This window comes from Micromys minutus (genome assembly GCF_963924665.1).
Source record: "Micromys minutus genome assembly, chromosome: 2".
Classification (NCBI taxonomy): domain Eukaryota; kingdom Metazoa; phylum Chordata; class Mammalia; order Rodentia; family Muridae; genus Micromys; species Micromys minutus.
The window spans coordinates 16,850,094-16,876,677 of NC_137971.1; the positions used below are offsets into that span (position 1 = coordinate 16,850,094).

General features: G+C 45.9%; 2 protein-coding genes across 4 annotated transcripts in view; one reads left to right on the plus strand and one right to left on the minus strand.

Annotated features, from left to right (window-relative positions):
• The window catches only part of DNMBP (dynamin binding protein), a gene marked incomplete at its 5' end in the record, with an annotated part of 89,779 nt that extends 76,302 nt beyond the window's left edge, over positions 1–13,477 (plus strand). For all 3 annotated transcript variants that reach the window (XM_080913235.1, XM_080913237.1, XM_080913236.1), the window contains 6 exons: positions 4,149–4,277; positions 6,005–6,337; positions 6,770–6,949; positions 8,351–8,549; positions 10,219–10,769; positions 12,077–13,477. In XM_080913235.1, the coding sequence (XP_080769361.1) occupies positions 4,149–4,277; positions 6,005–6,337; positions 6,770–6,949; positions 8,351–8,549; positions 10,219–10,769; positions 12,077–12,262 (1,578 nt within the window). In that variant the 3' untranslated portion in view covers positions 12,263–13,477. The remainder of the gene's footprint in view (positions 1–4,148; positions 4,278–6,004; positions 6,338–6,769; positions 6,950–8,350; positions 8,550–10,218; positions 10,770–12,076) is intronic.
• Positions 13,478–25,307: 11,830 nt separating this feature from the next.
• ABCC2 (ATP binding cassette subfamily C member 2) overlaps positions 25,308–26,584 on the minus strand; it is a gene marked incomplete at both ends in the record, with an annotated part of 52,742 nt that continues 51,465 nt past the window's right edge. The window contains 2 exons of the mRNA XM_080911284.1: positions 25,308–25,437; positions 26,059–26,253. Of these exons, the coding sequence (XP_080767410.1) occupies positions 25,308–25,437; positions 26,059–26,253 (325 nt within the window). The remainder of the gene's footprint in view (positions 25,438–26,058; positions 26,254–26,584) is intronic.

Genomic DNA, 26,584 nt, shown 5'->3' on the forward strand with positions numbered 1-26,584 from the left:
TGATAATTTGGATGTCCTATCTCCACCTTTAGTTAATTTGGATAAAGGTTTGACAATCTCACTATCCTCAAAGAACCAACTATTTTTCATTGATTCTTTGGTTTTGTTGTTGTTGTTTTTATCTTATTTATTTTACAACTGAGTTTAATTATCTTTTGTTATCCTTTCTGGGGTATGATTTTCTTTTCTTTATGTCAACACTTAGTGCTACGACTCCACCTCTTAGAACTAATGCCGTCACTCTGTCCCGTGAGGTCATTTTTCTTTTCATTCACTTCAAGGAAGCTTTTCTTTCCTAATTTTTCCCTTGACCCATTTCTCACTCAGTAGAGAGCTGCTCGGTCTCAGCGAGGTTGTACGCTTCCTGTTGTTTGTGTGGTGGTTCACATCCGGCTTTAATCCACGGTGGTCAGATAGGATACAGGATGTTATTTCAACTTTCTTGTAGCTGTTGAGACTTGCTTTATGTCTGAATATGTGCTCACTTTCAGAGAAAGCTCCGTGAGGTGCTGAGGACAAGGCATATTCTTTTGTATTTGGGTGAAATGTTCTGTAGATGTCTTTTGGGTGGGTCCATTTGGTTTATAATGTCTGTGAGCTCCAGGGTTTCTCTGTTTAGTTGTTGTCAGGATGTCCTGTCCAGTGCTGAGAGTCGGGTATTGAAGTCTCCCACTGTCCGAGTGTGTCAGCACGTGACTTAAGCTGCAGTAGTGTTTGTTCCTTTTGTGAACTTGAGTGTCCTTGTGCTTGGTGCACAGATGTTAAAAACTGCAATGTCCTCTGTTGGATTTTTCCTTTCATCATGTCGTGTCCTTCTCCAGCTCTTCTGTTTACTTTTGGTTTGGAATCTACTTTTTTCAGACACTAAAATGGCCACACCTACATCCATTTGCTTGGGACCTCTCTTCCATCCTTTTACCCTGAGGTGATGTCTGCCACTGGGGTTGAGGTGTGTTTCTTGGCTGCCTCAGAAGGATAGATCCTGGTTTTGCATTCATTCTGTTTTATGCCTTTTTTATTGGGGAATTGAGACCACTAGTTTTGAGAGTTGTCAGTGAGCAGTGTTTGTTGATTCCTGTGATTTTCTTCTTGGGTGCTTTCCTCCCCTTTTGTTTTGCTGGCCTGAGATTGTTTATTCCTTGTGTTTTCTTGGGTGTGATTAACCTCTTCGGGTTGAGGTTTTCTATCTAGCACTCTCTATAGGGTTGTACTTGTGACTATTACTGCTTGTATTTGGTTTTATCTTGGAAAGTGTTTCTATATCTATTGTGATTGAACATTTTGCTGCATGCAGTAGTCTAGGCTGGGATCTGTGGGATCTCTTAGAATTTGTAGAACATCTGTCCAGGCCCTTCTGGCTTTTAGAAGTCGGGTATTACTGGACAGTAATGGCTCACACCATTAATCCCAGTATTTGGGAAGCAGAGGCAGAGGCAGGTGGAGCTCTGAGGCCAGTCTGGTATTCAGAGTGAGTTCCAGGACAGCCAGGGCTACATAGAGAAACCCTGTCTAGAAAAACTGAGGCAGGAGGTTGGTGGGGAATAGTCAGATGTTATTCTAATGGGTCTGCTTTTATATGTTACTTGGTCTTTTTCCCTTGTAGCTTTTCATGTTCCATCTTTGTTCTGTATATCAAGTACTTTGATTATTATGTGTCTAGAGGAATTTCTTTTCTGTCAGCCTTTTTCTTTTAAGGTTTATTTATTTATTATATGTAAGTACACTGTAGCTGTCTTCAGACACATCAGAAGAGGGTATCAGATCTTATTACAGATGGTTGTGAGCTACCAATGTGGTTGCTGGGATTTGAACTCAGGACCTCTGGAAAAGCAGCCAGTGCTCTTAACCACTGAGCCATCTCTCCAGCCTGGGATTTCTTTTCTGGTCCAATGTATTTGGTGTTCTGTATGCTTCTTGTACCTTGACAGACATCTCCTTCAGGGTAGGAAATTTTCTATGATTTTGTTGAAAATATTTTCTGTGCCTTTGCCTCGTTTCGTCTCTTTCCTCCAGTCCTATTATTCTTATATTTGGTCTTTTCATCCTGTCCCAGATTTCCTGGATGTTTTATGCCTGGAGTCTTAGATTAACATTGTCTTTGACCCAGGTATCTATTTCCTTTCTCTTGTCCCCAGAGCCTGTACTCTGTTGGTGAGCCTTGCCTGAGGTTCCTGTTCAAGTTCCTGTTTTGTTTTTGTTTTTTCTTGTCCACATTTCCCTCGGTTTGGGTTGTCTTTATTGTTTGCACATTCAGATCTTTTATGGTTTGATATGTTTCCTTCCACCATTTGCTTTCATAAATTTAAGGGGTTTATTCATTTCTTCAAGGACTTCTGTCATATCCACAAAGGCCGTTTTAAAGTCATTGTCTTCTGCTTCTGCTGTGTTTCCTTTCCCGGGGCCCGCTGTAGTAATCTGGCTGGGCTCTGGTGGAGACACATTGGCCTGGCTGTTATTGTGATTTTTACCCTGGCATCTATAGGCATCTGGGAGTGGGGTGATTGTAATTCTAGGTGTTTATATCTAGTCTTCCCTTTGGTGGGTGGGTGTTTTTCCCCCTGGTTTCCATTGCCCTCTCTGGTTCTTAGGAGAGTGTGGTAGCTGTGGGTGGCCTGGTAGAATGCTTCTGGGATGCTGCCAGGTGTGGTTGTAGGGAACAGGAATGAACCTAAGGGCCAGGAAAGAAAGCAGAGTGTTCTTTCTGGATCTGCTTAATCCCCTGGGAATGGCTTGTGACTGTAAGGAGAGGTCACAGCAGGTACTCTGCTGTGGAGCTAGGGGATCTGAAACTCACCTACCTACTTCCTTCTCTGGCAGGCTTAGCTGATAGGTTCTCAGGGAGTGCCGGGTGGGGGTGGGGGCTGGGATTAGGGGATGGATGTGGGGGGTGAGGATGGGGGCTGGGATAAGAGGATGGATAGTGGGAGGAGCAAAGGTGGAGATCTGTGGTGGTCCCTGCTGAGGTGTTTGAGAAGGGTTTCATGTAACCCTGGCTGGTTTAAAGTCCCTGTGTTTGTGTATTGTAAGATGGCCTTTGTCTTTTTCCTTAAGTCTATTTCATTATTTATTTCTGTGTCCCGGTGGGGGAGAGCATGTGTACCACACAGACATCTGGGTCTGATCTCAGTCCTCTGGAAGAACAGCGTGCTCTGAACAATAGAGCATCTCTTCAGCCCTGGCCTTGAACTTCTGATTGTCCTGTCTTATCTCTGAGTGTTGGGGTTTCAGGTGTGAGATGCCATGACCCTTGCACACAGAGTCAGGGGCCTCTCCTGTGGAGTTTGCTTCTCCAGCACATGATAGTTGAGTAGCAAACACAACTTTCTGCATTCTTGGAGGTCACTCTCAGTGGGTGTGAATGAAGGAACAAGAACATGGCTTAGTGAGTCACACCATCTGCTGGAAGATATGTGTTGTAGTGGTGGGAAGCCACTGGGGAAGCCAGAGTTGGTGTAGGAAGCAGGAAGATTTGTCAAGATGAGGTTGAAACAGTTATCGAAGGGAAGGGAGCTGGTTGCTCATTAACTGTCCAAGGACAGTTGGTTCTGAGCTGGTCCACTTATGGTGAATTAAGAAACTGTTGAGTGCTTGGTTTGATGGTTTGGTACTTAAAATCTGGACAGTACAGAGAAGATTAATATCACTCTTGCTCACAGATGACACACAAATTCGTGATGCCTCCCATATTTAAAAGAGAAAAACTCTTTTGGGTTGATGCTCTTCCAAAGAATTTAAGTCCCTTCTGGCCTCTACACATGTCTACAAGCACATACACATATAAGTTTTCTTTTCTTTGTTTTGTTTGTTTTTTTTCAAAACAGGGTTTCTTTGTGTAGCCTTGGCAGTCCTGAAACTAACTCTGTAGACCAGGCTGGTCTGGAACTCAGAAATCTGCCTGCTTCTGCCTCTCGAGTCCTGGAATTAAACCACCACTACTGCCATCCAGGGTACAGGGTATATATATATAAATCATTTATAAAGGCATGCTTGTTTCTGGGTGAAAATACTGCATGAGACAGGGGAATTTGCTTGAGAGGATCATCAGTACAGGCTTCTGCACGGGGTGACGGGTGAAAACCAGGAAGTCCCCCAGGCAAAGACCAGGAAGCTCTTTGTATTTTCACCTGTGTCTTTCTCATGGGCTCCAGGAATCTGCCTGTGTGAAGGTGGTGGCAGCCATGAGTATATGGGATCTGTGCATGGAGAGGGGACATCATGACCTGGAGCAGTTCGAGAAGGTGCATCGTTACATCAGTGACCAGCTCTTCACACGGTTTGTAAGTGACTTTGGCCCCCTTTTCAAAGTGTGGTTGCTCGCTTCCCAGTGTCCTCTCATAGGGCACCTCACACAGAAGTCCCTTCCGCAGAGGCAGAGGCATCAGGGTTTGAGAAAGAGCTAAAGGCCACTTTGCTTTGGAACTTCTAAAGAGCCGTGGGGCTACGCAATTTATGTGGGTTTATAGTTTGTTAGAGCTCTTTGCCAGGAGTAAACCTAAAGCAGGAGTGCCTACAGGGAGAAACTTTCACTGCTTCAACAGGAAATCCTTTTAATAATAAGCTATGAGAGCTGACAAAGGGCTTGGGGGCCTAAGTTCTTTTTCTTTCTTGTTTTGTTTTTCAAGACAGGGTCTTGCTACAGAGCCCTGACTATCCTAGAACTTAACTATATAGACCAGGCTGGCCTTCACCTGACAGAGATCTTTCTGCCTCTGCCCCTCTGCCCCTGCCTCTGCCTCTTGAGTGCTGGGATTAAAGGGTGTACCACCGCTGCCTGGCCCGAGGACCTAAGATCTGTGTCCTGTGCTCTTGTTAAACAATAGAGGTGTGGTGGCGCACACTTGTTCTTAGCCCTGGGGAGGTAGAGACAGGTGGCTTGCTTGGCCATCCATCCCAGCGGACTTAGTGTATTTCAGGACAGCAAGGGCCCCTGACATCAGTGGTCTCCTGTCCACGCATGCTCCTGTCTCCTCTCCTGCACATGCTCCTGCACACATCAGATAGCACGATATTAAGTACCTGTTTATGCTTCATGTGTGTAGTGGCACACCGTCAATGTGCGCGCCTGTCTTTCTAGAAGGAATAAAAGAAAAGTACCCTCTGAAAAACAAAAGTGGGCTCCCCAATGCTGTGACCCTTCCTCATGCTGTGGTGACCCCAACATAAAATAGTCCATTATTCCTTCATAACCGTAATGTTGCTGTTACGAATCCTAATGTAAATATTTGATGTGCGACCCCTGTGAAAGGGTCATTTGACCCCCAACTGGATCACTAGCCACAGGTTGAGAACCACTGGCCTAGACAATGAGGGAGAGGATGAAGTCCCAGACCTTTTTTTTTTTTTGTTTAAGATTTATTTATCTTATGTATGTGAATGTACGGTTGCTGCCTTCAGACACACCAGAAGAGGGCATCAGATCTCATTACAGATGGTTGTGAGCCACCATGTGGTTGCTGGGAATTGAACTCAGGACCTCTGAAAGAGCAGCCAGTGCTCTTAACCGCTGAGCCATCTCGCCAGCCCGCAGTCCCAGACTTCAGCACTCACACTGAGCTCCTAGACGAGGAGACAGGGTATGTGGCAGGGCAACCACGCAGGCTAATCACACATCTTACCAATAGTTCTTTACTGTTCAGCAACAAAGAAGCTAAAAAGAGACCGGCCTCGCTGGCAAAGGCCCGATTATGAGAACTACCAGGTTAATCTTGGTAGGGTGTGGCCATGGGTCTGCGCAGGGTCACCTTGGCCCTAGAGCAGAGAGGGGTATAAGACATGACCAAATCAGCCTCAGCGTGCTTTGGCGACAGAAAATGAGGTACTTACCAAACGAGCAACATGCTTTTTCTGTTTCGTTTTGTTTGAGACGGGGCTGCTCTGTGTAGCCCTGGCTGTGCTGGAACTCACTCTGTAGACCAGGCAGGCCTCGAACTTAGAGATCCACTTGCCTCTGCCTCCTGCGATTAAAGGTGTGCCTGGGTGCGAGGTGCCTCTCTTGTCCCCACAGAAGGAGAGGACCGAGCGGCTTGTCATCAGTCCCTTAAACCAGTTGTTGAACATGTTCACGGGGCCCTACAAGCTGGTGCAGAAACGCTTCGACAAGCTCCTGGACTTCTCCAACTGCAGTGAGCGAGCGGAGAAGCTCAAGGACAAGAAGACTCTGGAGGAGCTACAGTCAGCCCGAAACAACTACGAGGCCCTGAACTCCCAGCTGCTGGACGAGCTGCCCAAGTTCCAGCAGTACGCCCAGAGCCTCTTCACCAACTGCATCCACGGCTACGCTGAAGCCCACTGTGACTTCGTGCAGCAGGCCCTGGAGCAGCTGCAGCCTCTGCTGTCGGTGAGTCCTTCCCCGTGGGGCCGTGCCAGCTCTGAAATACAATTGGTACGTTCTGGAATTCAAGGTAGAGTCGTTAGGTCCTGCCTATTGGTCCATTCATGGTTCAACCATCTCTTTTCAGCTTAAGGGCTGGCTCAAAAGCAGAGGCCGTGCCTTGTCTCTGGCATCAGCCATTTTGGTAATAATTCAGCCAGCTACTATACTGACCATGGTGTGGTTATCTAAGACCATCAGAAAACAGTTTTACATTATGATTCGTAACAGTTACAAAATGACGGTTATGAAATAGCGACAGAAATAATCTTATGGTTGGGGTCACGACAACATGAGGAACTGTATTAAAGGGTCACAGCCTTAGGAAGGCTGAGAAGCACTGCTCTAAAGACTCTGATCCTTCATCGGCGCTTTCTCCTATCCTGTGTGACTCTGCAGTTACTGAAAGCCACCGACCGAGAGGGCAACTTGATCGCCATCTTCCATGAGGAACACAGCCGGGTTCTCCAGCAGCTCCAGCTCTTCACGTTCTTCCCCGAGTCCCTCCCAGCTCCCAGGAAGCCCTTCGAAAGGAAGACCACAGACCGTCAGTCGTCACGGAAATCGCTGCTGGGCATGGTGAGCAGGCGCCTAGCGTGGCCCCCAGGACCGACCTGTATACACCAGGCATCTAAGCATGTCTTCTTGTGAGCAGCCTGTGTGAACAGTGTGTGGGAGTTCTGACTTTTCATATAAAGGGAGCACCTGAGGTTATTGGCCGGGCCTGTTCTGTTTCCCAGGCATCACTGGTGGGGTTGCTGGTACCCAGCTGGGACCATCCGGAGTCCTGGTGTGCATTTCAAGCTGCCTTCTAAATCATTCTTGGAAAAGCATGGGTACAGTCAGGCCTGGTTTTGATCTTGTAATAGGAAAACCAGCTCACACAGACAACTATGAATGACTTCTTGGCCTGGAGTAGCATAGTGGGTTTTGTTTTTTTAACACAGGTCTTTATATTTTAAATTTTGGGGTAAGATAGATACACCAGATCATGTGGGCTCCCAGGCAGAAGGACCAGTCACTTAGGCATTTGCTCCATAGAATCCCATGAACATTTGTTGACTTTGCCTTTAATTTTTTTTTACTTTTTTCAAAAATAGTTTGTGTGTGTGTGTGTGTGTGTGTGTGTGTGTGTGTGTGCACGTGTGCATGTTAGTTTTTCGTTTTTAAGATTTTTATTTTAGATTATGGGTGTAGGTACCTGTGGAATCCAAACGAGGGCGTTGGATTCTCTGGGGCTCCAGTCATCAATGGTCCTGGGCTGTCTGATATGGTTGCTTAGGTCTTCTGCAAGAGCAATGAGTACCTCTGACCCCTCAACCGTCTCTCCAGCTCCCACTTTTAATTTAATTCTTGTTATTTAGGTTTATCTAACAATAATATAAGACGTAATGATATACTTGGTATTGGAAGGGTTTTTTTTTCATTTAAATTTTATTTTGGGGGCTAGAGAGATGGGTCGGAGGTTAAAAGCACTGACTGCTCTTACAGAGAGATGCTGAGTTCAAGTCTCAGAAACCAGTGTCTCATAATCATCTATAATGTAATATGGTGCCCTCTTCTGGCCTGCAGGCATACGTGCAGGCAGATCACTGTAACATAACTAATCTTGTTCAAAATTGCTTTATTTTGGTACTAGCAGTTGAACCCAATGCCTTATACATGTTAAAAATATGCTCTACCTCTGGACTACAGCACCACCCCAGCCTCAGAACTTTGACTGTTTAGTAGCATTTTAATCATGTTTTTCCTGTTGTTGTTTTTGCATAAAGTTAGGGTGTTAGCTTGCCTCATAGCTTCAGGGACATTAAAACAGTTCACTGTGCTTTTTACCTAACACAGCCTGACTTGATTATAACAGTGTTTTTGGAGGTGGTTGGTGGCTCAGGGTTGCTGCCTCGCTCCTGCGATGCAGGATGAGATGAAACGTGGCTGCCGGGATGCTAGCCGGAGGTTTCTTATTGGTCTTGTGCCTTTCAGCCAAGCTACATGCTTCAGTCAGAAGAGCTGCGGAGCTCCCTGCTGGCGAGGTACCCACCGGAAAAGCTCTTCCATGTGCAACGGAACTTCAACGCTGCTCAGGACTTGGATGTCTCCCTTTTGGAAGGCGACCTGGTAGGCGTGATCAAAAAGAAAGACCCCATGGGCAGCCATAACCGCTGGCTCGTGGACAATGGAGGTGAGCATCCGGCACAGGGTAATCAGACTCTGAGAAGAAGGACGTCTGGTTAGGGGGAAGTAGCTGTAGAACTGTCCTGATTTCTAGAGTATGTAGAGCCCGGGGTTGATCCTGAAGTTACCTGCTTCAGATTGCTTCTGTCTTGACAACGTTCAGAGACAGTTGTGTGTTCATTTACCCTAAAGGTGTCACTGTTTGCTCTTCACCTTCTGATTCTGCAGCGGGTGTGAATTAAAAGCCTGTGGTTTTTGTCGGCTTTCCCCTGCAGGGATGTCTTCCTGGCTGTTTCGAGAGTGACTTGAAATCAAACAGTTCATAGCTTTCTTGTTTTGGAGGAGGGTTATGGACTTTAGTGTAATCCTTTTGCTCGTAATTCTAAAACGCAGCAAGTTAAGAAGAACGGGGCCTTTTCAGAACCCTCCTGTTAAAACCTGAACTGAGTGACAGGAAAGAGTTTGTAATTGTAGCTTACGTTATGAAAAAGATAAGTATTTGACATTCCTCAAACCAAAAAACTATGAGTTCCAAAGTATTTTGGGGGCCAAGGCCAATTTTAGCAATTTTGGGGTTTCTTTAAAAGCATCTTTATGAGGTAGCTCAGTTGATAATGCTTTACTAGTCTACGGTAAGAATTCAGACCTAGAATCCCTGTAAAAAGCCAGACAGCCTCTCATGTGGGGACCCAGGAGATTCCCTTGACTCTAAAAAGCTGAGACTAAAATAATCCCAACATTTAATTAAAAGAGAACCGTGAGGTAAACACTTTCCACTCCAGGAGTCACATGACCAGGGTCCTGTGGCTTCTCTTTCTTAAGACAAACACTGTGTGTTTGAAGTGTATAGCTGAGAGCCCTCTGTCGCCTTCCCCTCTGGGCAAGGCTGTGTGCTGGTCCCAGCATCCCCTGACCTGAAGATGTTTCTGATGTGTGGAGGGGAGGAATGCAGGTGGCCTTTCTGAGGAGCTCCGTACAAGGATGGCCTTGAAATCCATCTTTGCCAGATGTGGTTGGGTGTATTTGAACTTTAGCTCACCCAAGTCTTCGCATAGTTTAGCCATGCTCGGGAGACCCTGTCACATTTTCTTCTGTGCCACTGCCAAATTCAGCAAGGCTGGCCTTGAACTCGCAATAATCCTTTGTCTCAGTCTCCTGAGTACTGAGGTTACAAGTAGTAGCTACTTGATTTTTGATTCTGTCTTGTCACGGTCCTGTCAACTGTCCACAGACTCATTGTCACTTTAGGGTTGTGCAGCTGTAAGACTGACCTAGGAGGTAGCTACAGGTACAGGCATCTCCTGGTGTTAGATGTTGCAAGCTGTGGATCGCTGAGCATTTGATTTGTTACTCTTGACCTAGCTCTTTCTTTTTGACCATGGTGATTTGACCACACGTATGTCTGTACACCACATATGCCTGGTGTGTTGGTGGAAGCCAGAAGGGGGTGCTGGACCTCCTAGAACTGGAATTACAGATGATTGTGAGTGCCATGTGGGTGCTGGGAATCGAACCCAGGTCACTAGAAGAGCAGCCTGTGCTCTTAACTGCCCCAGCCATTGCTCCAGCCCCATGGACCTAGCTTTTCAATGGTACTTTGTAAAATCCTGATATACCCCACTCCCCTGCCCAGCTCCTCTTGCTCCAGGCTTTAGCTGTTTTCTTTCTCTCTGCAGTCACCAAAGGCTTTGTGTACAGCTCCTTCCTGAAGCCTTACAATCCTCGCTGCAGTCAATCGGATGCCTCCGTGGTCAGCCACTCTTCCACGGAGTCAGACCACAGTGGCTCCTCTCCCAGGTTCCATCGGCAGAACAGCAACAGTGCCATGACCTTGAACCCCAACAGCCTGACTGTGTCCTTCACCTCAGGACTTTCCCTCAAGCAGCCTCCGGAGACGTCTCCACTAAAGGAATGTGTCCAAGAAACTCTTGGTATGTCCTCGAACGTAGGGAATCCAGAAACTGGACCTTCCACGTGCTCTTCAGACCCAGGCTTTTCCTGCCAGCGCAGGCCAGGGAACCCTGCAGATGGCGCCAGAGAGATCAGCCAACCTGCTTCAACCTTGAGGGGCTGCCAACGAGGCTCCCTGCATTCGGATGTGGTCGGTTACTCTGTGCCAGGGCGAAGTGACCAAGGCAGTGACTCCATCAAAGGAACTGCAAAAGCCTATATGGCCCCAGAAGACAGAAACAGAGGGCTCCGAAGCAGTGACACAGAAGGCAACCAGGTACACATACCCTCCCCCTGTGTAGCTCCAGAGCATGGGCAGACAGAATACGGGAGAGGACCGGGCAGGGCCTTTAAACCAGGTCCTGCCCTACATGGCCCAGAACCATGCTGTCCTAGAGAGCAGCTCCCCCACACACACTCCCATACCCCCACCCTACCATACACACACACACACACACACACACACACACACACACACACACACACATCTGCTTCCACAGACACTGCCAGGACCCCTCTGCCTTTTCCCTAGGCACTTAAAAGATGCCAAGATGAAGCCTGCTTTTTTCCTCTTCAAACCCACAAATCTTTCTGGTGTGTGGAGGCTGCTGTTTAACCCACCACCCATTCAGACTTTTACCCACCCAGCTGCATTTTTAGTGCTAGAAACGAAAGAACGGCGCCGTTTCAGTTTGTCCTGGTTTTGCACGGCCGGCTCATCGCCTTTCTGTCCCCATTGTGGTCCCTCGTGTTGGTTCAAGGCTCACCTCTGCTGCAGAGGCTCCCACAGCAGCAGGTCCTCTCATCGATGCCAGAGATGTGGTCTGTGTTGTGTTGCCTCTTTTGGAGTCTGGATTCCAAAGGCCACTTCTGGCCACAGCTTCTTTCTGGTGATTCTTTCTGCGGACAGCTTAGGACAGATGTCCTAGTTCTCACCCGAGTGGACAGTACTTTCTGGCATATAGTCAGAGAACTCACTTCTAGCCTCTCTGGCCCCTGGGGTCTCATGGCCTCCCCATCGCCAATTTTGGTTTGGTTTTTTTTCCCCGTTCTGGGATGGAACCTAGGGTTTAGGGCAGGCTGAGCGGGTACCATCCTAACTGATAATTTCTCACAGCTCACCAGTCTTCCATATCGACCAAAGGTTCCTGCTGGTCTTTAAGGCCATTCTGAAATGGTGAAAGCCCTGCGGTTTTTCCAGAGGTCTTTGTTTGTCAAACAGGGTCTCGCTGCAAATCCCATCCTGCCTCTGCCTCCTGGGATGACTGCTTTCGCCACCATATGCAGATGGTTTCAGTTTTCTTTTCCTCTGCCTTGTTCGCTGTGGAATACTCCAATCGTATATAAAACTATTAAAACTCTGAGTTAAATCAGATTAGAAATTCAGCTTCCAGAGGCAGAGGCAGGCAGATCTCTTGAGTTTGAAGGCAGCCAGGGCTCCACAGAGAAATCCTGTCTTGAAAACCCGGAAAAGCAAGCTCTGCTTTCAGGCCCATAGGGCACAGCAGGTGTGCAGCACAGACCGTAGTCTCCACAGCCGCCATGCTACCTGCGGGTTTCTAACCCTCTCTCTCCCTCCCGCAGGTCTATTTTGCCATCTATACCTTCAAGGCACGAAACCCAAATGAACTGAGTGTGTCAGCCAATCAGAGACTCAAGATCCTAGAGTTTAAAGACGTCACAGGCAATACAGAGTGGTGGTTGGCTGAAGTTAACGGAAGGCAGGGCTACGTCCCATCCAACTATATCCGAAAAACGGAGTACACCTGAGCCACGTTGCCTCCTGTTCCCCGCCTTGCCGCCACTTTCAGTCTGCTGAAAGGTTCTGGTGGGCTCCAGGCGCCTGCTCCCAAGCTGGGCCCCACCCCACTGCCCATCCATAAGGCGGAGCACGAGATAAGCTTTGTTCTGATTGGGTTCTATACTTTGATGCTCGCTAGAATTTGAAGTGGGTGGACCCCAAAGGTTTGCCAGTGATTCGGTGTCCACAAGAAGCAGGCCAAGTACTGGGATCCGCTTTGGGAAATGAGACGTTCCCAATCAGAAAAGCAGTATTGTGTGCCGGAAGCTGTGCCCGCATCAGAAGACGCTGGTATTGGTTGCTGCGTACTCCATGGTCAACTAAGTAGTCACGGGATGAGGAGGAGCAGGCTCGAGAGCTCTTCCATACACGGCTCCATACACGGGATCACACCAAACCTGGTGTGTCAGTGTCGGAGACACACCGGTGTCCCGGCAGCCTTCTCTCTCTGACACTTGCCCCTCCTCACTCCTAGTTCTTACCCTGCGAGCCTTTCACTGTGTTCCCCTTAAATGTTTACAGTCTGACTCTTCTGACCCTGTGTCTGCAAGGTTTTCCCTTGTTGAACATGGTCCTCTGCCTCTTCCGTGACACTCATTTTAACTTGATTTGATCTCTGGGGTGTCTCCTAACCTTTCTCCCTGTACCCACTAACTGACGGACTTGCCTAGACTAGCAGGCTTGGTACTCGGGGCAGCCACTGAAAGTATTCATTCTGCCGGGTGGAAGCTGGGACGCCTGCCCCACCCCCTTCCACCCCAGCTCTCCGCTGTGGTCTAGTCACCTTCACACATGCTCAAGACCACCCACGTGGCTTATTTGAAGTAGGTAGGATCAGTGGCCCCAGAAGCTTGTCTTAGAGTTGGAAATAAGAATTTTTTTTTCTCGCCACCAACTACCATACTTAAGAGACAATATTCATCCCACAGATGCTGAAGGGCCTAATGAGACCTCGAACCCAAGGCTGAAAGGTGGTCGCTAAGCCCTCATGTGAAGAAATGGCCCCAGAGACTTGTCTAAGGGTGGGTCTTAGACTCCAGCTGCTGCTCTTCCAGCTGCACATTTGGCCTTAAAATCCTGGAGAATCAGGACATGCCTGTGGCACCCCATCCACAGCAGAATCACTGGTCAGAGCCTCTCATGAAGTGTTTATATTTAAGTAGCTATTTTATAAATAAAAGCATTTCTATTGACCATAAGTGTGTTTCCTTCATCTTGAATCTAAACCTTTTGTCTCATCTTTGCCCAGCTGAGTCAAAAAGGACCAGTCTCCTTCCAAGTCGTCTACAGTTTATGATCATATATTTGAGTCATTAATTTGAGGCTTTTTTTCTTTCTTTTGGGGGGTGGTGGTGTGGGTGATCTTGTTACGTAGCCTGGGTAGGTCTCAAATGACATCCTCTTGTCTCACCTGGGTAGTGGGGCTACAAGTACTGTACCCTGACAGCCAGCTTTAAGTTGATTTTTGTTTTTTAAATACAGTTTTGAGGTGTTGGGCGTGTGGTGTGCACTTTTAACTCCAAACACTTAATTGATTTAGAGTTTTTCTTTTCTAGGACTCGCTTTCCTCCGCATTTCTATGTCTCTGCTGAGTTTTTCATCCAAATTCTTGAGTCTCTCACCCTAGGAGTTCAATCCCTTGTTTAGGTTCTTGTAGTGAGAATTCTGGAATTTTCGTTTCTTTAAAAAAGAAGAAGAATGTGCTTTCGTTTTGATCCCGGGTGTAGAGATGAAGCTTCTGGCCATCAGAAGCAGCTGACCTTGATCTGCCTCGTGCTCTAGCAGAGGCGTTGTTCTGCCAGCTGCAGATAATTTCTGAGATTGTGAGACGTTTGGAATTCTGGGACCTTCTCAAGGGTATATAAGTGTTAGAGCCCCTCGAGGTGGTTGGTTTTGGTTTGTTCGAAGTGGTGGTCAAAAGAAGAACCAAAAGGAACTAGATTTGGGGATTCCCCTAATTCCTCCCCCACCCCTTTATTCCTGACACCTCATCGGGTGTCAGGGATGAGGAGGGTGGGAAAAAGAACCCACAAAGTAGCAAAGACCAGCTACAGGTTCTAAATTCTTCCTCTGTGAAGGTTACAAGTGTTCTCACCATAAAGAAGTTACGTTCCCATCTGGGCAAGAGACTGGTCGCTGTTCCCCAGCAGCCTGCACGGCACAGCCCAGTACTATAAAAATGGACCATCACAGCACATAACATCAAAGTGGCCTCTCAATTCTTAGCCCTACCCTAAGTTAATGCAGCTCTCGGACCTTATCAGAGAAGTTTCTCTGTGCAGAGGATGGTACTTAGCACTGGAACTCACAACTGGTCAGAGTACAGAGGGGACGAGTCAGTGCAGTGCTCAGCCACCGATGACGTGAGTGTTACAGAGACCATCAGAGACGTGGAGGCGGGGTCAGAGGTCAGGGAGGGCTGGAGCAAACCTCCTAGACAGGACACCAAGCTAGTCAACATTCTAGTGAGAAAGGGTTCATGAGCATGCGCGCGCGTGCACACACACACACACACACACACACACACACACACACATACACCCTCGTTAATCAAGGGGCTGTGGACAATTAGTGACTTTCTTAGAGAGAAAGACTTTCTCTAGGGAGGTGGACTGCACTCCAGTGGATGGCCCCAGACTTACAAGTATACGAACAGCACAAATTAGAGTCGACAGTTATTAAAAACAAAAACCAGGAAGCTGGGGGTCTGGGGATGATTCGAGGAGTTGGGCGGATGAGCGTGGGCTGAATATGATCACGTGCATTATGCGAAATGCAATAAAATAACTTTAAAATTACCTCCAATAATTGGCGTGATGAGCATTCTGCAGTCTGTTCATGGTTTCAAATGTGGCTCGTGATGAGCTTATGCAATTATTGCCAAAGGAAAGTGACGGCTAGAACGCCACAGCGTGAACAGCCACTCGAGGGGGCTCCAGGGCTGCATCTAGGACTCCGGAGCTGGCAACTGACAGCAAAGCCATCAGGCTTCCTTAGACGGCGTCGACTGGAGAGAATGGCCCGGAAGACAAGCGGATCAAAGGCAGGAGAGACAGTTGCTGGGGTTATGAAGTCTTGACTTAGGCTAAAGACTTACTGAGAAAGGGAAAGAGAAATATCCTATGAAGAATATGAAACTGAAGAAATAAGGGAGTCATCTAGAAAGACTATACCAGATGCTTTCTAGGCCTCTGTTACCTAAGACTACAAGATCAGTCACCTTGTGGGTAAGGCTGGCCCCAGGACACTGAACACTGACCTAAGACGTCCCCGGGTAATTTGTGTGTGCAGTAAAGGTTGAGACATGTCTGTCATAGTCAGGGTTTCCATTGCTGGGATGAAACACTATGCCCAAAACAGCTGGAGCGGAAAAAAGTTTATTTGGCTTATATATCCCGAGTTACAGACCATTGAGAGAAACCAAGGCAGTAACTCAAACCCAGCAGAACCGAGAGGGCAGAGCTGATGGAGGGGTACCGGTTAGTAACTTCCTCAGCCTTTTTTGTTACAGGACCCAGGACTGCCACTCCAAGGATAGTACCAGCAGGCTGGGTCCCCTCACATTAATCACTAATTAAGAAAATGCTCCACAGGCTCATCCAACCGTATGAAGGCATTTCTCATCTGAGGTTTCCTCCCTTTGAATGACTATAGCTTGTGTCAAGTTGACATAAAACTAGCCAGCACAATGTCTGTCTAGGTAATTTTTAAAAGATTCATTTTTAAAGATCTATTTATTTGTGTATTATTACAAGTACACTGTAGCTGTCTTCTGATATACCAGAAGAAAGCATCAGATCCCATTAAAGATGGTGGTGAGCCACCATGTGGTTGCTGGGATTTGAACTCTGGACCTCTAAAAGAACAGTCAATGCTCTTAATCACTGAGCCATCTTGGCAGCCCAAAAGATTTTTTATTAATGTCCATATGTATATATCTGCGTGACTGTATGGCATGGGTGCTTGTCAAACCCAGGAGAGAGTGTCAGACCTCCTGGAGTTGGATTTACAGGAAGCTGGGAGCTGCTCATTGTAGGTGTTGGGACAGGACTCCTGTCCTCTGCAAGAGCAGCATGTACTTCTAACCCCCGAGCCATCTCTCCAGAAGCCAAAACTGAACTTTTCAGAGTCTCATGTAGCCCAGGCTCACTATGTAGACAAGGCTGGCCTTGAACTCACAGAGATCTACCTGCCTCTGCTTCCTGAGTGCTGGGATTAAAGGCTCATTAGAATTTTACTGACTGCCAGAGAAATGGAAGTTAGAGGCTGCAGCTGCTCACACACTACAAGGGAAGACACCGAAGAAAGCTTCCACACCCCTGTGTGCCTGCTTTCTGACTCTCAGGCTTTCTCCCTCTGTCTGAAGTAGTTCTTAGTTTGTCTCATGTACTGCATCACTGGAGCAGACACAGATGTGAGGAGCCTACGTCCACAGAGTGGAGATTTTGGGTCTCCCTTCCTCTCAAGTTTATGACGAGAAGATGTCTGTGCACACAGGCAACAAACAGGAAGTACACGGTTCCAGAGGAGGACTGACTGCACTTTCTGTCCTACGCTGGGACTCTGGTCATGTGGTTTCCAGGACCAGGAATTGGCTGTAAGAACACATGCAAGGTGTGCACTTGATTTTCAGTCCCGTGTGTTCCACAGCTCATGTGCGCGGGACCTCACTTTCTCCTCGGTAGCCCCTCCCATCAACAGACTCTTGCCCTTTGCAGGGTGCAGCATCAGAGCAGCTCTGACAATCCTTCCGCTGGGCTCAGCAACACCCGACTCAAAGCTTTTGCAAAGTGCTTGGGCACCTGTTTTTTTTTTTTTTTTTTTTTTTGAGACACTTAATTTGAGTCTCACAACGCAGCTTTGGCTGTCCTGGAACTCACTGTGTAGACCAGGCAGGCCTTGAACTCACAGAAATCTTCCTGCTGGGATAAAAGGCATGTGCCAACAACACCCAGCCTAAGAGATATTCTTTAAGGAGAGAGAACCAGATACGAAACTTCCCTGATGTAGTTATGACGTGGTGGCGGGAGGGAGAAAGTAAAAAGAACACCTGGCTAGTGGTGTCTGGGAATACCAGGAACAGACCAGCTGGGAGGACCTCGCATCAGGCCAGGGGAGTCTGAAGACCCATGCAGACCGTGCCAACAGAGCTATGCCTGTGTACCCACATGCCCCAGTGTCTCTGGTCATCACAGTCTCCCCTTCTGCACAGGAGCAGGAAATCTCGGCATGGCAGGCTATTCTACCTCTGCTGAAATTATGACCTATGTTGGCCGGTGCCTTTATTTCAGCTGAGAACAGGACACGGTTAACTCCAAATAGGATCAAGCTGAGTAAGACAGTTGCATTTCAGTTGGAAAGGCATATGTACTGATTCAACTCAACCTGAGTCACCTCACCATGGGTGAATCTGACAATCTGACTGGTTTAATATCTGCAGCTTCCCAGCACACTACACTGCAAACCACACACAAACAAACCTTGTAAATGCTTTGCCTAACTTAAGCTAAGGATTCTTTTCTTGTTGGTGAATTTTGAGAACCCTCTATATTTCCAGAATAAATTGTTCAGAAATAGTATTATTTGGGAGTACCAGCTGTGACCGCCAAGGGAGAGGTATGTGTAGCTTTACATTCCAACTTTGTGTGTGTCTGTGTGTGTGTGTTTCTGTGTGTCTCTGTGTTTGTGTGTCTATTAATATGTGCATGTATGTGTCTCTGTATGTGTCTCTGTGTGTGTTTCTGTGTCTCTGTGTTTGTGTGTCTATTTATATATGCATGTATGTGTCTCTGCGTGTGTATCTGTCTGTGTCTGTATGTGTCCATGTGTATGTCTGTGTCTGTGTCTTTGTGTATTTCTGTGTGTTTTTGTGTGTCTGTTTGTGTGTGTCTGTATGTGTGTTTATCTATCTGTGTGTGACTCTGTATCTATGTGTCTGTGTGTGTCTGTTTGTGTGTGTCTGTGTATTTGTGGGTTTGTGTGTCTGTCTGTCTGTGTCTGTGTGTGTATCTATGTCTATGTGTATTTGTTTGTTTGTGTGTGTGTGTCCGTGTCTGTGTGTATGCATGCAGGGCCTACCATAAGCACTCTTCCACTGAGTCCTTAAAGCTACTTTTGTCTTTCCCCTGATTCTTGTAGAGACTTTAGACTATCTTGGTCTTGCTGCCTCAGGATAAAACTTCTATTAGAAACTCCCCTCAAACTATACCCTATGGGATTCTGGATCTGTCTGATACTCACCTTTGGCTTCACAGCACCTGGGAGGTTGTTCTCATACACCAGGACCAAATGTTCTGGAGCAGATGTTACAACCAATTTTTAGCGGTGAGTATGATACTTGAAACCCCGAAGCACAGAAGGGTTGGATGAGATGCAAAAATTGAGTGTTCTTTGGAAATCTTGTCAATTTTATCAGAGCCACTGGAGCTCTCCATTCTTGGTGGCCTCTAGACCACCAACCAAAATCATGGCCAGATTAATGAGAGCGAGCTTCGTTTTTATTATTGTATACAGGATGCCTCCCCTAAGGTGGGGTTCGAGAGGTCAGTTTTGGACGTGGGAAAGATAAGGTTTATTTTTTTATAATATATGTCTAAGTTAGGGTTTCCATTGCTGAGAAAAGACACCACAACCAAGGCAACTCTTATAAATGACAACATTTAGTTGGGGCTGGCTTACAGGTTCAGAGGTTCAGTCCACTATCATCATGGTGGGAAACATGACAGCATCCAGGAAGGCCTGGTGCTGGAGGGGCTAAGAGTTCTATATCTCGATTTGAAGGCCACTAGGAGAAGAATGGTTTCCAGGCAGCTAGTAGGAAGGTTTTTCAAAACCCACCCCTTCAGTGACACACTTCCTCCAACAAGGCCACACCTCCTAAGAGTACCACTCCCTGTGGGCCAAACATATTCAAACCATCACAATATATAAAATGTAACTTTCCTTTATTTTTGTGTCATGTGCACTGGTGTTTTGTCTACGTGTATGTCTGTGTGAGGGTATTGGGTCCCCTGGAACTGGAGTTATAGACAATTGTGAGCTGCTGCATGGTACTAGGAACTGAACCATGGGTCCGCTGGAAGAGCAGCCATCTCTCCAGCCCCAAGATAAGAGTTTTATAGCATAGGGATAGGTAGTCTTCAAATGGGGGCTTTGGCAGGCAGATAGGAAGCTTTACAGAAGCAGAGCAAGCAGCCATAGCAAGGTGGGCCCAACAACAGGCGGTTATAACAACCTTTTGAAACAAAGGTAAGAATTTGCAAGATGGTCGTACCTTTTTAAAACAAAGGCATGGTTACTGCTTCCTGGAACAGGTGATACAGAACTATTTGTCACTGAGGTTTCAGGTGGGGCATGCGTAGCCCAATCCTTAAAAGACAGATTTAATCACAACACAGAAACAAACCTAGTTTGTCTCTGCTATAAAATGGCTTTCCACCCTAAGAAGGAGGCGGGGTAGATCAGCACTTGCTGCCAAAACAAATCACCATGAATTCTGTGGCTTAAAACACATCAGAATTTCAAAATCAAGGACTTGTTCTTTCTGGAGGCCCCCAGGGATCCTGTTCCCTTACCTTCTCTGACTTCATCAGCTTGGACCCCCTTCCCCTAACTCCACAACCAATGCTGTAGGTCTCTCAGTCTCCATGGTTACCCTTCCCAGCTCGGCAAACACCACCCCCAACTGAGCCACACCCCCAGGCTCTCATTATTCTGGCCTTCTGAGTGACCCAATTCCGCCCTTCCCATCCTCAACCCCTTCATTACAATAGCAAAATCCCTTTTTTATGATGGAATGAAACATGTTGTCAGGTTCTGTGAATTCGATTGTGAGCATCTCTATCAGAAGAGTATTTTGAGGTAAAATTTTAATAAGGGGAAATATGAGCCTAAAGAAAGCTTTTTAACAAAGATCTAGAGAGCATACATATTTCGGGGAATGAAGACCACAAAGTCTGTTATGACTTAACTCTGCATTGTGACATGAAATCAAACAAAGCTAATATAAAAATAAAGAAACAGAGCTGTGCTCAAGGGAAGAAAAAAGTCAAATATACCAGTCTGTTTTTTAAAATTAAAGGTTCAAATGAGCCTAACGTAATTTTTATTTTCTTTTTAAAGGTTTACCTTTATGTATATTTTAACCTGAATGAAATAATACCTAGTATACATTTTTAAAGTATAGTATACAGTATTTATTTAGTATGAGTACACTATAGCTGTCTTCAGACACACCAGAAGAGGGCATCAGATCTCATTACAGATGGTTGTGAGCCACCATGTGGTTGCTGGGATTTGAACTCAGGACCTCTGGAAGAGCAGTCAGTGCTCTTAACAGTGGAGCCATCTCTCCAGCCCCTAGTGTACATTCTTATATTTCTCCTTTTCTACTTCTTCCTTAATTTCTTTTCCTCTATAAGACTTGAACTCCAGTTGGGTAGTGGTGGCACAGGCCTTTAGTACTAGCACTTTGGTAGTGATGGGGGAGGGTAGAGGTAGGCTGATTTCTGTTAGTTCAAGGCCAGCCTGGTCTATAAATCAAGTTCCAGGACAGTCATGGATGTTACACAGAAAACAGTGCCTCAAAAAAATAGATAGCTAGGTAGATAGATAGATAGATAGATAGATAGATAGATAGATAGATAGATGGATGGATGGATGGATGGATGGATGGATGGATGGATGGATGGATGGATGGATGGATGGATGGTTGAATAGATAGATAGATAGATAGATAGATAGATAGATAGATAGATAGATGGAGAAATAGACGATGGATGGATAGATAATAGATGGATAGTTAGATGATGGATAGATAGATGGAAAGATATAATTGAAGCACAATTACTTATAGGAAGTGAAAAGAAAGTCTGTGAAAATGGAATAATTCTTACATTTGATTCTTTGAAAAAAATTTTACAATCTTTTTCTTGTGTCATTTTCAAATAATGTAAAAACTTTTTCAAAAGTTCATTGATAGTCTACACGGAAGACTAACTCACACTTAAAATACACTAGAGTCTTCATTAAGTACATCTAAGCTACGTAAGTTTAAATATCTATGTTTGTACAAGGCTTGCTAATTATCCCGTCAATGCATGATTACTATGCACTTGTGATTAAAGAAATTCTCATTCTGTTGCTTAAATGGAATGTATTTCTTCAGATATTTCCAAAAGCTTGCATGCAAAATGAGTTTACAAAAAAAAAAAAAAAAAAAAAAAAAGCAAAAACCCTTATGTGGGGCTGGTCCTCTCTGTTGTTTGCTCAGGAGAATCGTGGTTACTTTGTTTCCCTGGTTGCTTCGGAGGAAGCGGTAAGAATTGGTTCAGTGACTGTCTGAAGGACCTTAAACAAAGTCAGTACTGCTGCTTGTCCGAACTGCTGAGACAGACTCTAAGGGAGGAAGGAGAGCAGGGATAAGGTTTGCCTCCCCCAGGTCTCTGTGCAGCAGCTCCCACGAGGAGAAACTCACAGGGGTAGGATGTGATGTGGACAAATGAAAACAAAGGCCAAACAAAAAGGATCGATAAATCCCAGCCTCAGCTTCACTGAGCAGAGGCAGGAAGGCTAGATTTGAAAGTAATAAGACAATAGCTTAATAATGACCTAAGCATCTTTGCATGATTACAAGACATTTTGAGAGATGCTCCCATATCACTGTGAGTCTCCAAATATGGTTATTGAACGGCCAGTGGGTCCGATGGCACCAGCTTGGTGTTTTTGACTAATGTACAATGTTTAGGTCAAGCTTGAGTAGAAACTAAACACTTTACAATAAACCTTGATTTGACATACACAGTCAGGGACAGGAAGAGGCCAAAAGATCGCAGAAGGTGATGGTGGTGTTTCCGGGGGATTTCTAGGAATTAATTTGATGAAATAAGAACTTGTGGGGGAAGATTAACTGACAACACAACAGTACTGAATATGTATTTAAATAAAATAGTTTTATTTATATCGAATGACTTTTTAAATGTCAGACATTTAATAGGTACGAAGTAAATAGAACTGGCTGTAAACCTAAGTTCTCTCACGATAATAACGCAAGGATCAGCCTGAGCTGATTCGCTTGGGAAATGAGTGAGGAGGTTGGTAGGGTTCTCCTCCATCCCTGAAGCTTTACTCTGGTGCAGGGCTATGGTCTGGGCAGTCACCGCTCAGCAGATGCAAACAGCTCCTCTGGTTTCCAGCCGGTTCCCCCTTGGTTCTCCAAGCGTTACATGTCTAGAAACGTGTTTTAAGAAGCAAACTGGAGAGTTGTACAGATTTAGAACGTACTTGAGAAGAAAATAAATAAGGGTTTCTTTTTTTAAAAGCACAGAACAAGAAAGTTCTATTACTTAACTGATTATCTGGAAGTGAAAGAGAAACTGAGCTAGGGAAGAGGGATGAAGGAGATGTGCTGAAGGTGGAGAAAAGGAGCAACAAAGATTGGTAGGCTGGGGGTGGCGTAGAAGGGGGGATGGAAACGTGGGGGTGGGGGGTGGAGGAAGTGAACAGAACAAACCCGGAGTAGCAGAGCTAAAGGCAGAGCTTTAGAGGTACAGGACTGTATTAATCCTCAAATGTCACTCCCCTGCCACAAAAAAATGGGAGGCATCTCTTGCAAGGCCTGTCGGGTTTAATTGTTCTTTCGGAGTACATAGGACAATGGGTGCTTCTACAATCGATAGATTCATATCTACTAACTTGCAGTTATAGGAATTTACATGTTGAGTTGGTAACGTTTCAAAAGCTAGCTTTGAAAAGCAGCCACTGAGGGTGAACTATTTACAATGTATCCAATCTGCAGTCAGGGAAGGGGAGGTCTTCTTTAAGCCAACCGTCTAATACCTACATAACTTTGTTGATTCATGTGCTGGAAACCTGAAAGCTGTTATCTAATCTAGACAAGGTTTAGAGGGCAGGGGAGAGTTATGATTTGGATATGCAACTAGTAGCTGCCAGGGCAAAGGAGAGGGGGTGCTACTTCAGCTGAATACCCTTCCTCTGAGAACCTCACTAAATATGAAGTGTAGGATAAATTCAAGTCTTCATAATTATATCCTCGAATGGAAGAATACAACAATCCTCCAGCACAAGCCAAAAAAGAGCTGTGAGGTTAGGGCAAAGGCAGGCAGGCTTCCAAACCTTGAAAGCTTAAAGGCTACCACTGTCAAGAACATAGGAGACCAACAAAAACATAAAGCCAGGACAAACCGGTACACACTCCTCTGATCACCCTGAGTCTTGAAACAGCTACTCTTGAAATGACCGGGTAAATGAGGAACTTAGAATTCAGGAATCAACAACAGTCACAAAAGCCCATGCCCAGCGCCACCTCATTATTTAAGGGAGGACTCTCCCTGAGACTTGTAAATCACAGACCAGGTCGTACATAGATGATAGTGCTTTGAAGTTGCCTGAACTGTCAGGTTTGGACTCTTTCTTAGTGGAGAATTTAGTCCCAAGACGTCTGGGTGACATCCCAGGCAGCTGACAGATGCCTTCAAACGTTCTCCTGGGAAGAATCTGGGTTTAACTCCAACTTCAAGGAACAGTCTCGGATCAAGTTGTAAGGGAAATGAATTTCGCTCGTAGCGAAAGTTGAGGCATCAGACAAGGAAATATGACACCACAAATAATACATGAGGGGGAAGAAATGTCACCAAGGTTAAGAACTTGTCACTGCTGCAGAGGACTCAAGTTCAGTTCCAGTACCCACAGGTAGCTCACATCTGTCTGTAACTCCAGTTCCAGGGGGATCTAAAGCTCTCTTCTGACTTCTAATGCATGTTCTACACATACGTGCATGCAAGCAAACCATTCATACAATAAAATAAATAAATCTTTTAAAAATTAAACATCATTAAATCATTAAAATAAAAAAATAAATCAACAAGTAAAAATTAACATTAAAAACGCAATAGATGAGAAAGAAATCCAGGTGCTGAAACTATGAGATAAAACATTTTAAAAACTGTAATAAACCTAAATGCTCCAGAAACACACACAAAAAGATACTGATCCTTTACAGAATCTGGGGACATAACACAGTGAACCCAAAATAAGATCTTAGTTTACTCATTGTTCAAACTGGAGCTGCTCCGGATGTACAGGTAAACACTGCACACGCCCCATTTCACACTGACGCAGTATCCCAGGATGTTCATAGCACTAATGTTGGTAACAGAGGAGAAACGCCAATGCCTGTTCATCTCTGTCAGTAGGGGAAGTATGATCTGCTTGCTACTGATGAGCAGAGAGGGAGAGAAAGAGAGAGAAAGAGAGAGAGAGAGAGAGAGAGAGAGAGAAAGCACCCGGCCATTAACAACAGTGTAGCCACCTGAAACAGAGTCCACTTATACCAGATAAAACAGCATACATGGCCTGAACATACAAAGGTGGTAAAGACTAAGCAACAGGCAAAAGAATCATGAAATTTAGGAATAGCGGTTATTTCTGGGAACGGGGTAGCCAGAAATTATAATCAAGGCGGGGCTGTGAGGCTTCTTTTCTGAGGTGTGTATGCAGCTGTTTGCGCCTGTTGAGGCCTTTGGCTCTGTCCACCTTGGGGTTTTGCTGTTGTTTTGAATTTTTGAGACAAGGTCTCTTCCTGACCTGGAATCTTCCATGCAGGCTGGCTCTGCCGGCTGGCCGGCTAGTGAGCCCCAGGGCCTGACCACCTCTGGTTCTCCAGCATCCGCATGTGCAACTCTGCCCAGACCTTAACAAAGGGGGGAGTTGCTGGGGTCAAACCAGGTCCTCACACTTCCAACACAAGCACCCTAACATGTGCTTTTTCCTAAGGTACATGATAATATTTATTTAAACATTTATTCATAATACTCTTTTAAGTGTATATTTTTACAGGTCGCTGGCTGGGACCAGGGTTTGCTTGAGCCTTAGAGTTCGAGGCCAACCTGAGCAACAGCAACAAAATATGTATCTCTGCACCTACGACATAGTCACAAAAACTGAAGTAAATTTTAAAAAAATGTTCTTATAGTCCGACAGCCACAGAACCAGCTGCTAGAGCTCTGTGTTGTCCACATTTTCAATGCCTGCTTCCTTGGCCATCGAATAGAAGGGACCTGTGCTGGACAGCAGTTCTTCAGGACTTCCATACTCCACAATCTTCCCATTGTCTAGGACCATTATTCTGAAATAAAGAGCAAAGAAAAGAAGCCTTAGAAAGTTGTGTGCCAAAGCTCACCATTTGTAGGAACTACGGAGACTAAGTTGTAGTCGCTGAGTCAGTGACAATGATCGAACCTCAGTAGGGGGCAGTGGGGGACAGCTGCAGCCCTGTACTTAACAATCAGCTGGCTATCAATGCACCTCAGCAGTGAGCACTGGTCAGCGGCCTACGGCTCTATGTCAAACACTCAACAAGGGGCCAGTATAGTAGGATACACGAGTTTGCTACGAAGTACTGGCTTAAGGATGCTTGGATTAAGACAGGCTCTTTTCTTTCCAAACTGTTGTGCCGTGGTAGGAACGGCTAAGGCTGTGGTGGTTGGGAAGTAGACTTCCACCTTCCCATAGTCCGTCACTGCAGTTTCTTATTTTATCCTTGGCCCCATTAGCTTTTATTAGCTCGATGTACAATTTTGGCTAAGTGTATTAAAACGATAAGGCCTCAGGGTTCCAAATGACATCATTAAGCCTCCTACTGTGAAGCGCCTCTGGGCTTCTAGCCGCCACTGCTGACGCAGCGACTGTTTGTTGGGTCTGGGTTAGGTTCTGCTCCCTCTCTAGTCACTGTCCCCAACATACTCACTTGTCACTGTCCATGATGGTGTGAAGTCTGTGGGCAATGGTGATGACTGTGCATTGGGAGAACTCTGTTCGGATGGTCGTCTGAATGAGGCTGTCCGTCTCTAGATCCACTGCGGCTGTGGCTTCATCCAGAACCAGGATTTTAGACTTTCGGAGCACAGCCCTGCCCAGGCATAGGAGCTGCCTCTGCCCTATGCTGCAGCCAACAGAAGAACACGTAAGTTCCAGAGACCAGGGGGACAGCTGTGGCTTGGGGTCAGTCTCATGATTTGGTCCAGGTCAGATTTCCGAAACAAAATTTCAAAAATCTCCCCGTGGTGGTCGCCATTATAGGTAATGTTTTCCAAACTTCCTCAGTAAGAAGACTTACCAGGGAAACTCGATTTAAAAAAAAAAAAAGTTTGTTTCTGGGTCTCTCTTTATATTGGGGAACAGCCCAGGGTTGTACGTTTTTAATAAGCACTCGGGATACTTTCACGTCAAAGCAGGTTTGGAAGGCACTGGCCCAGAAACGGTGCTCTGCATTT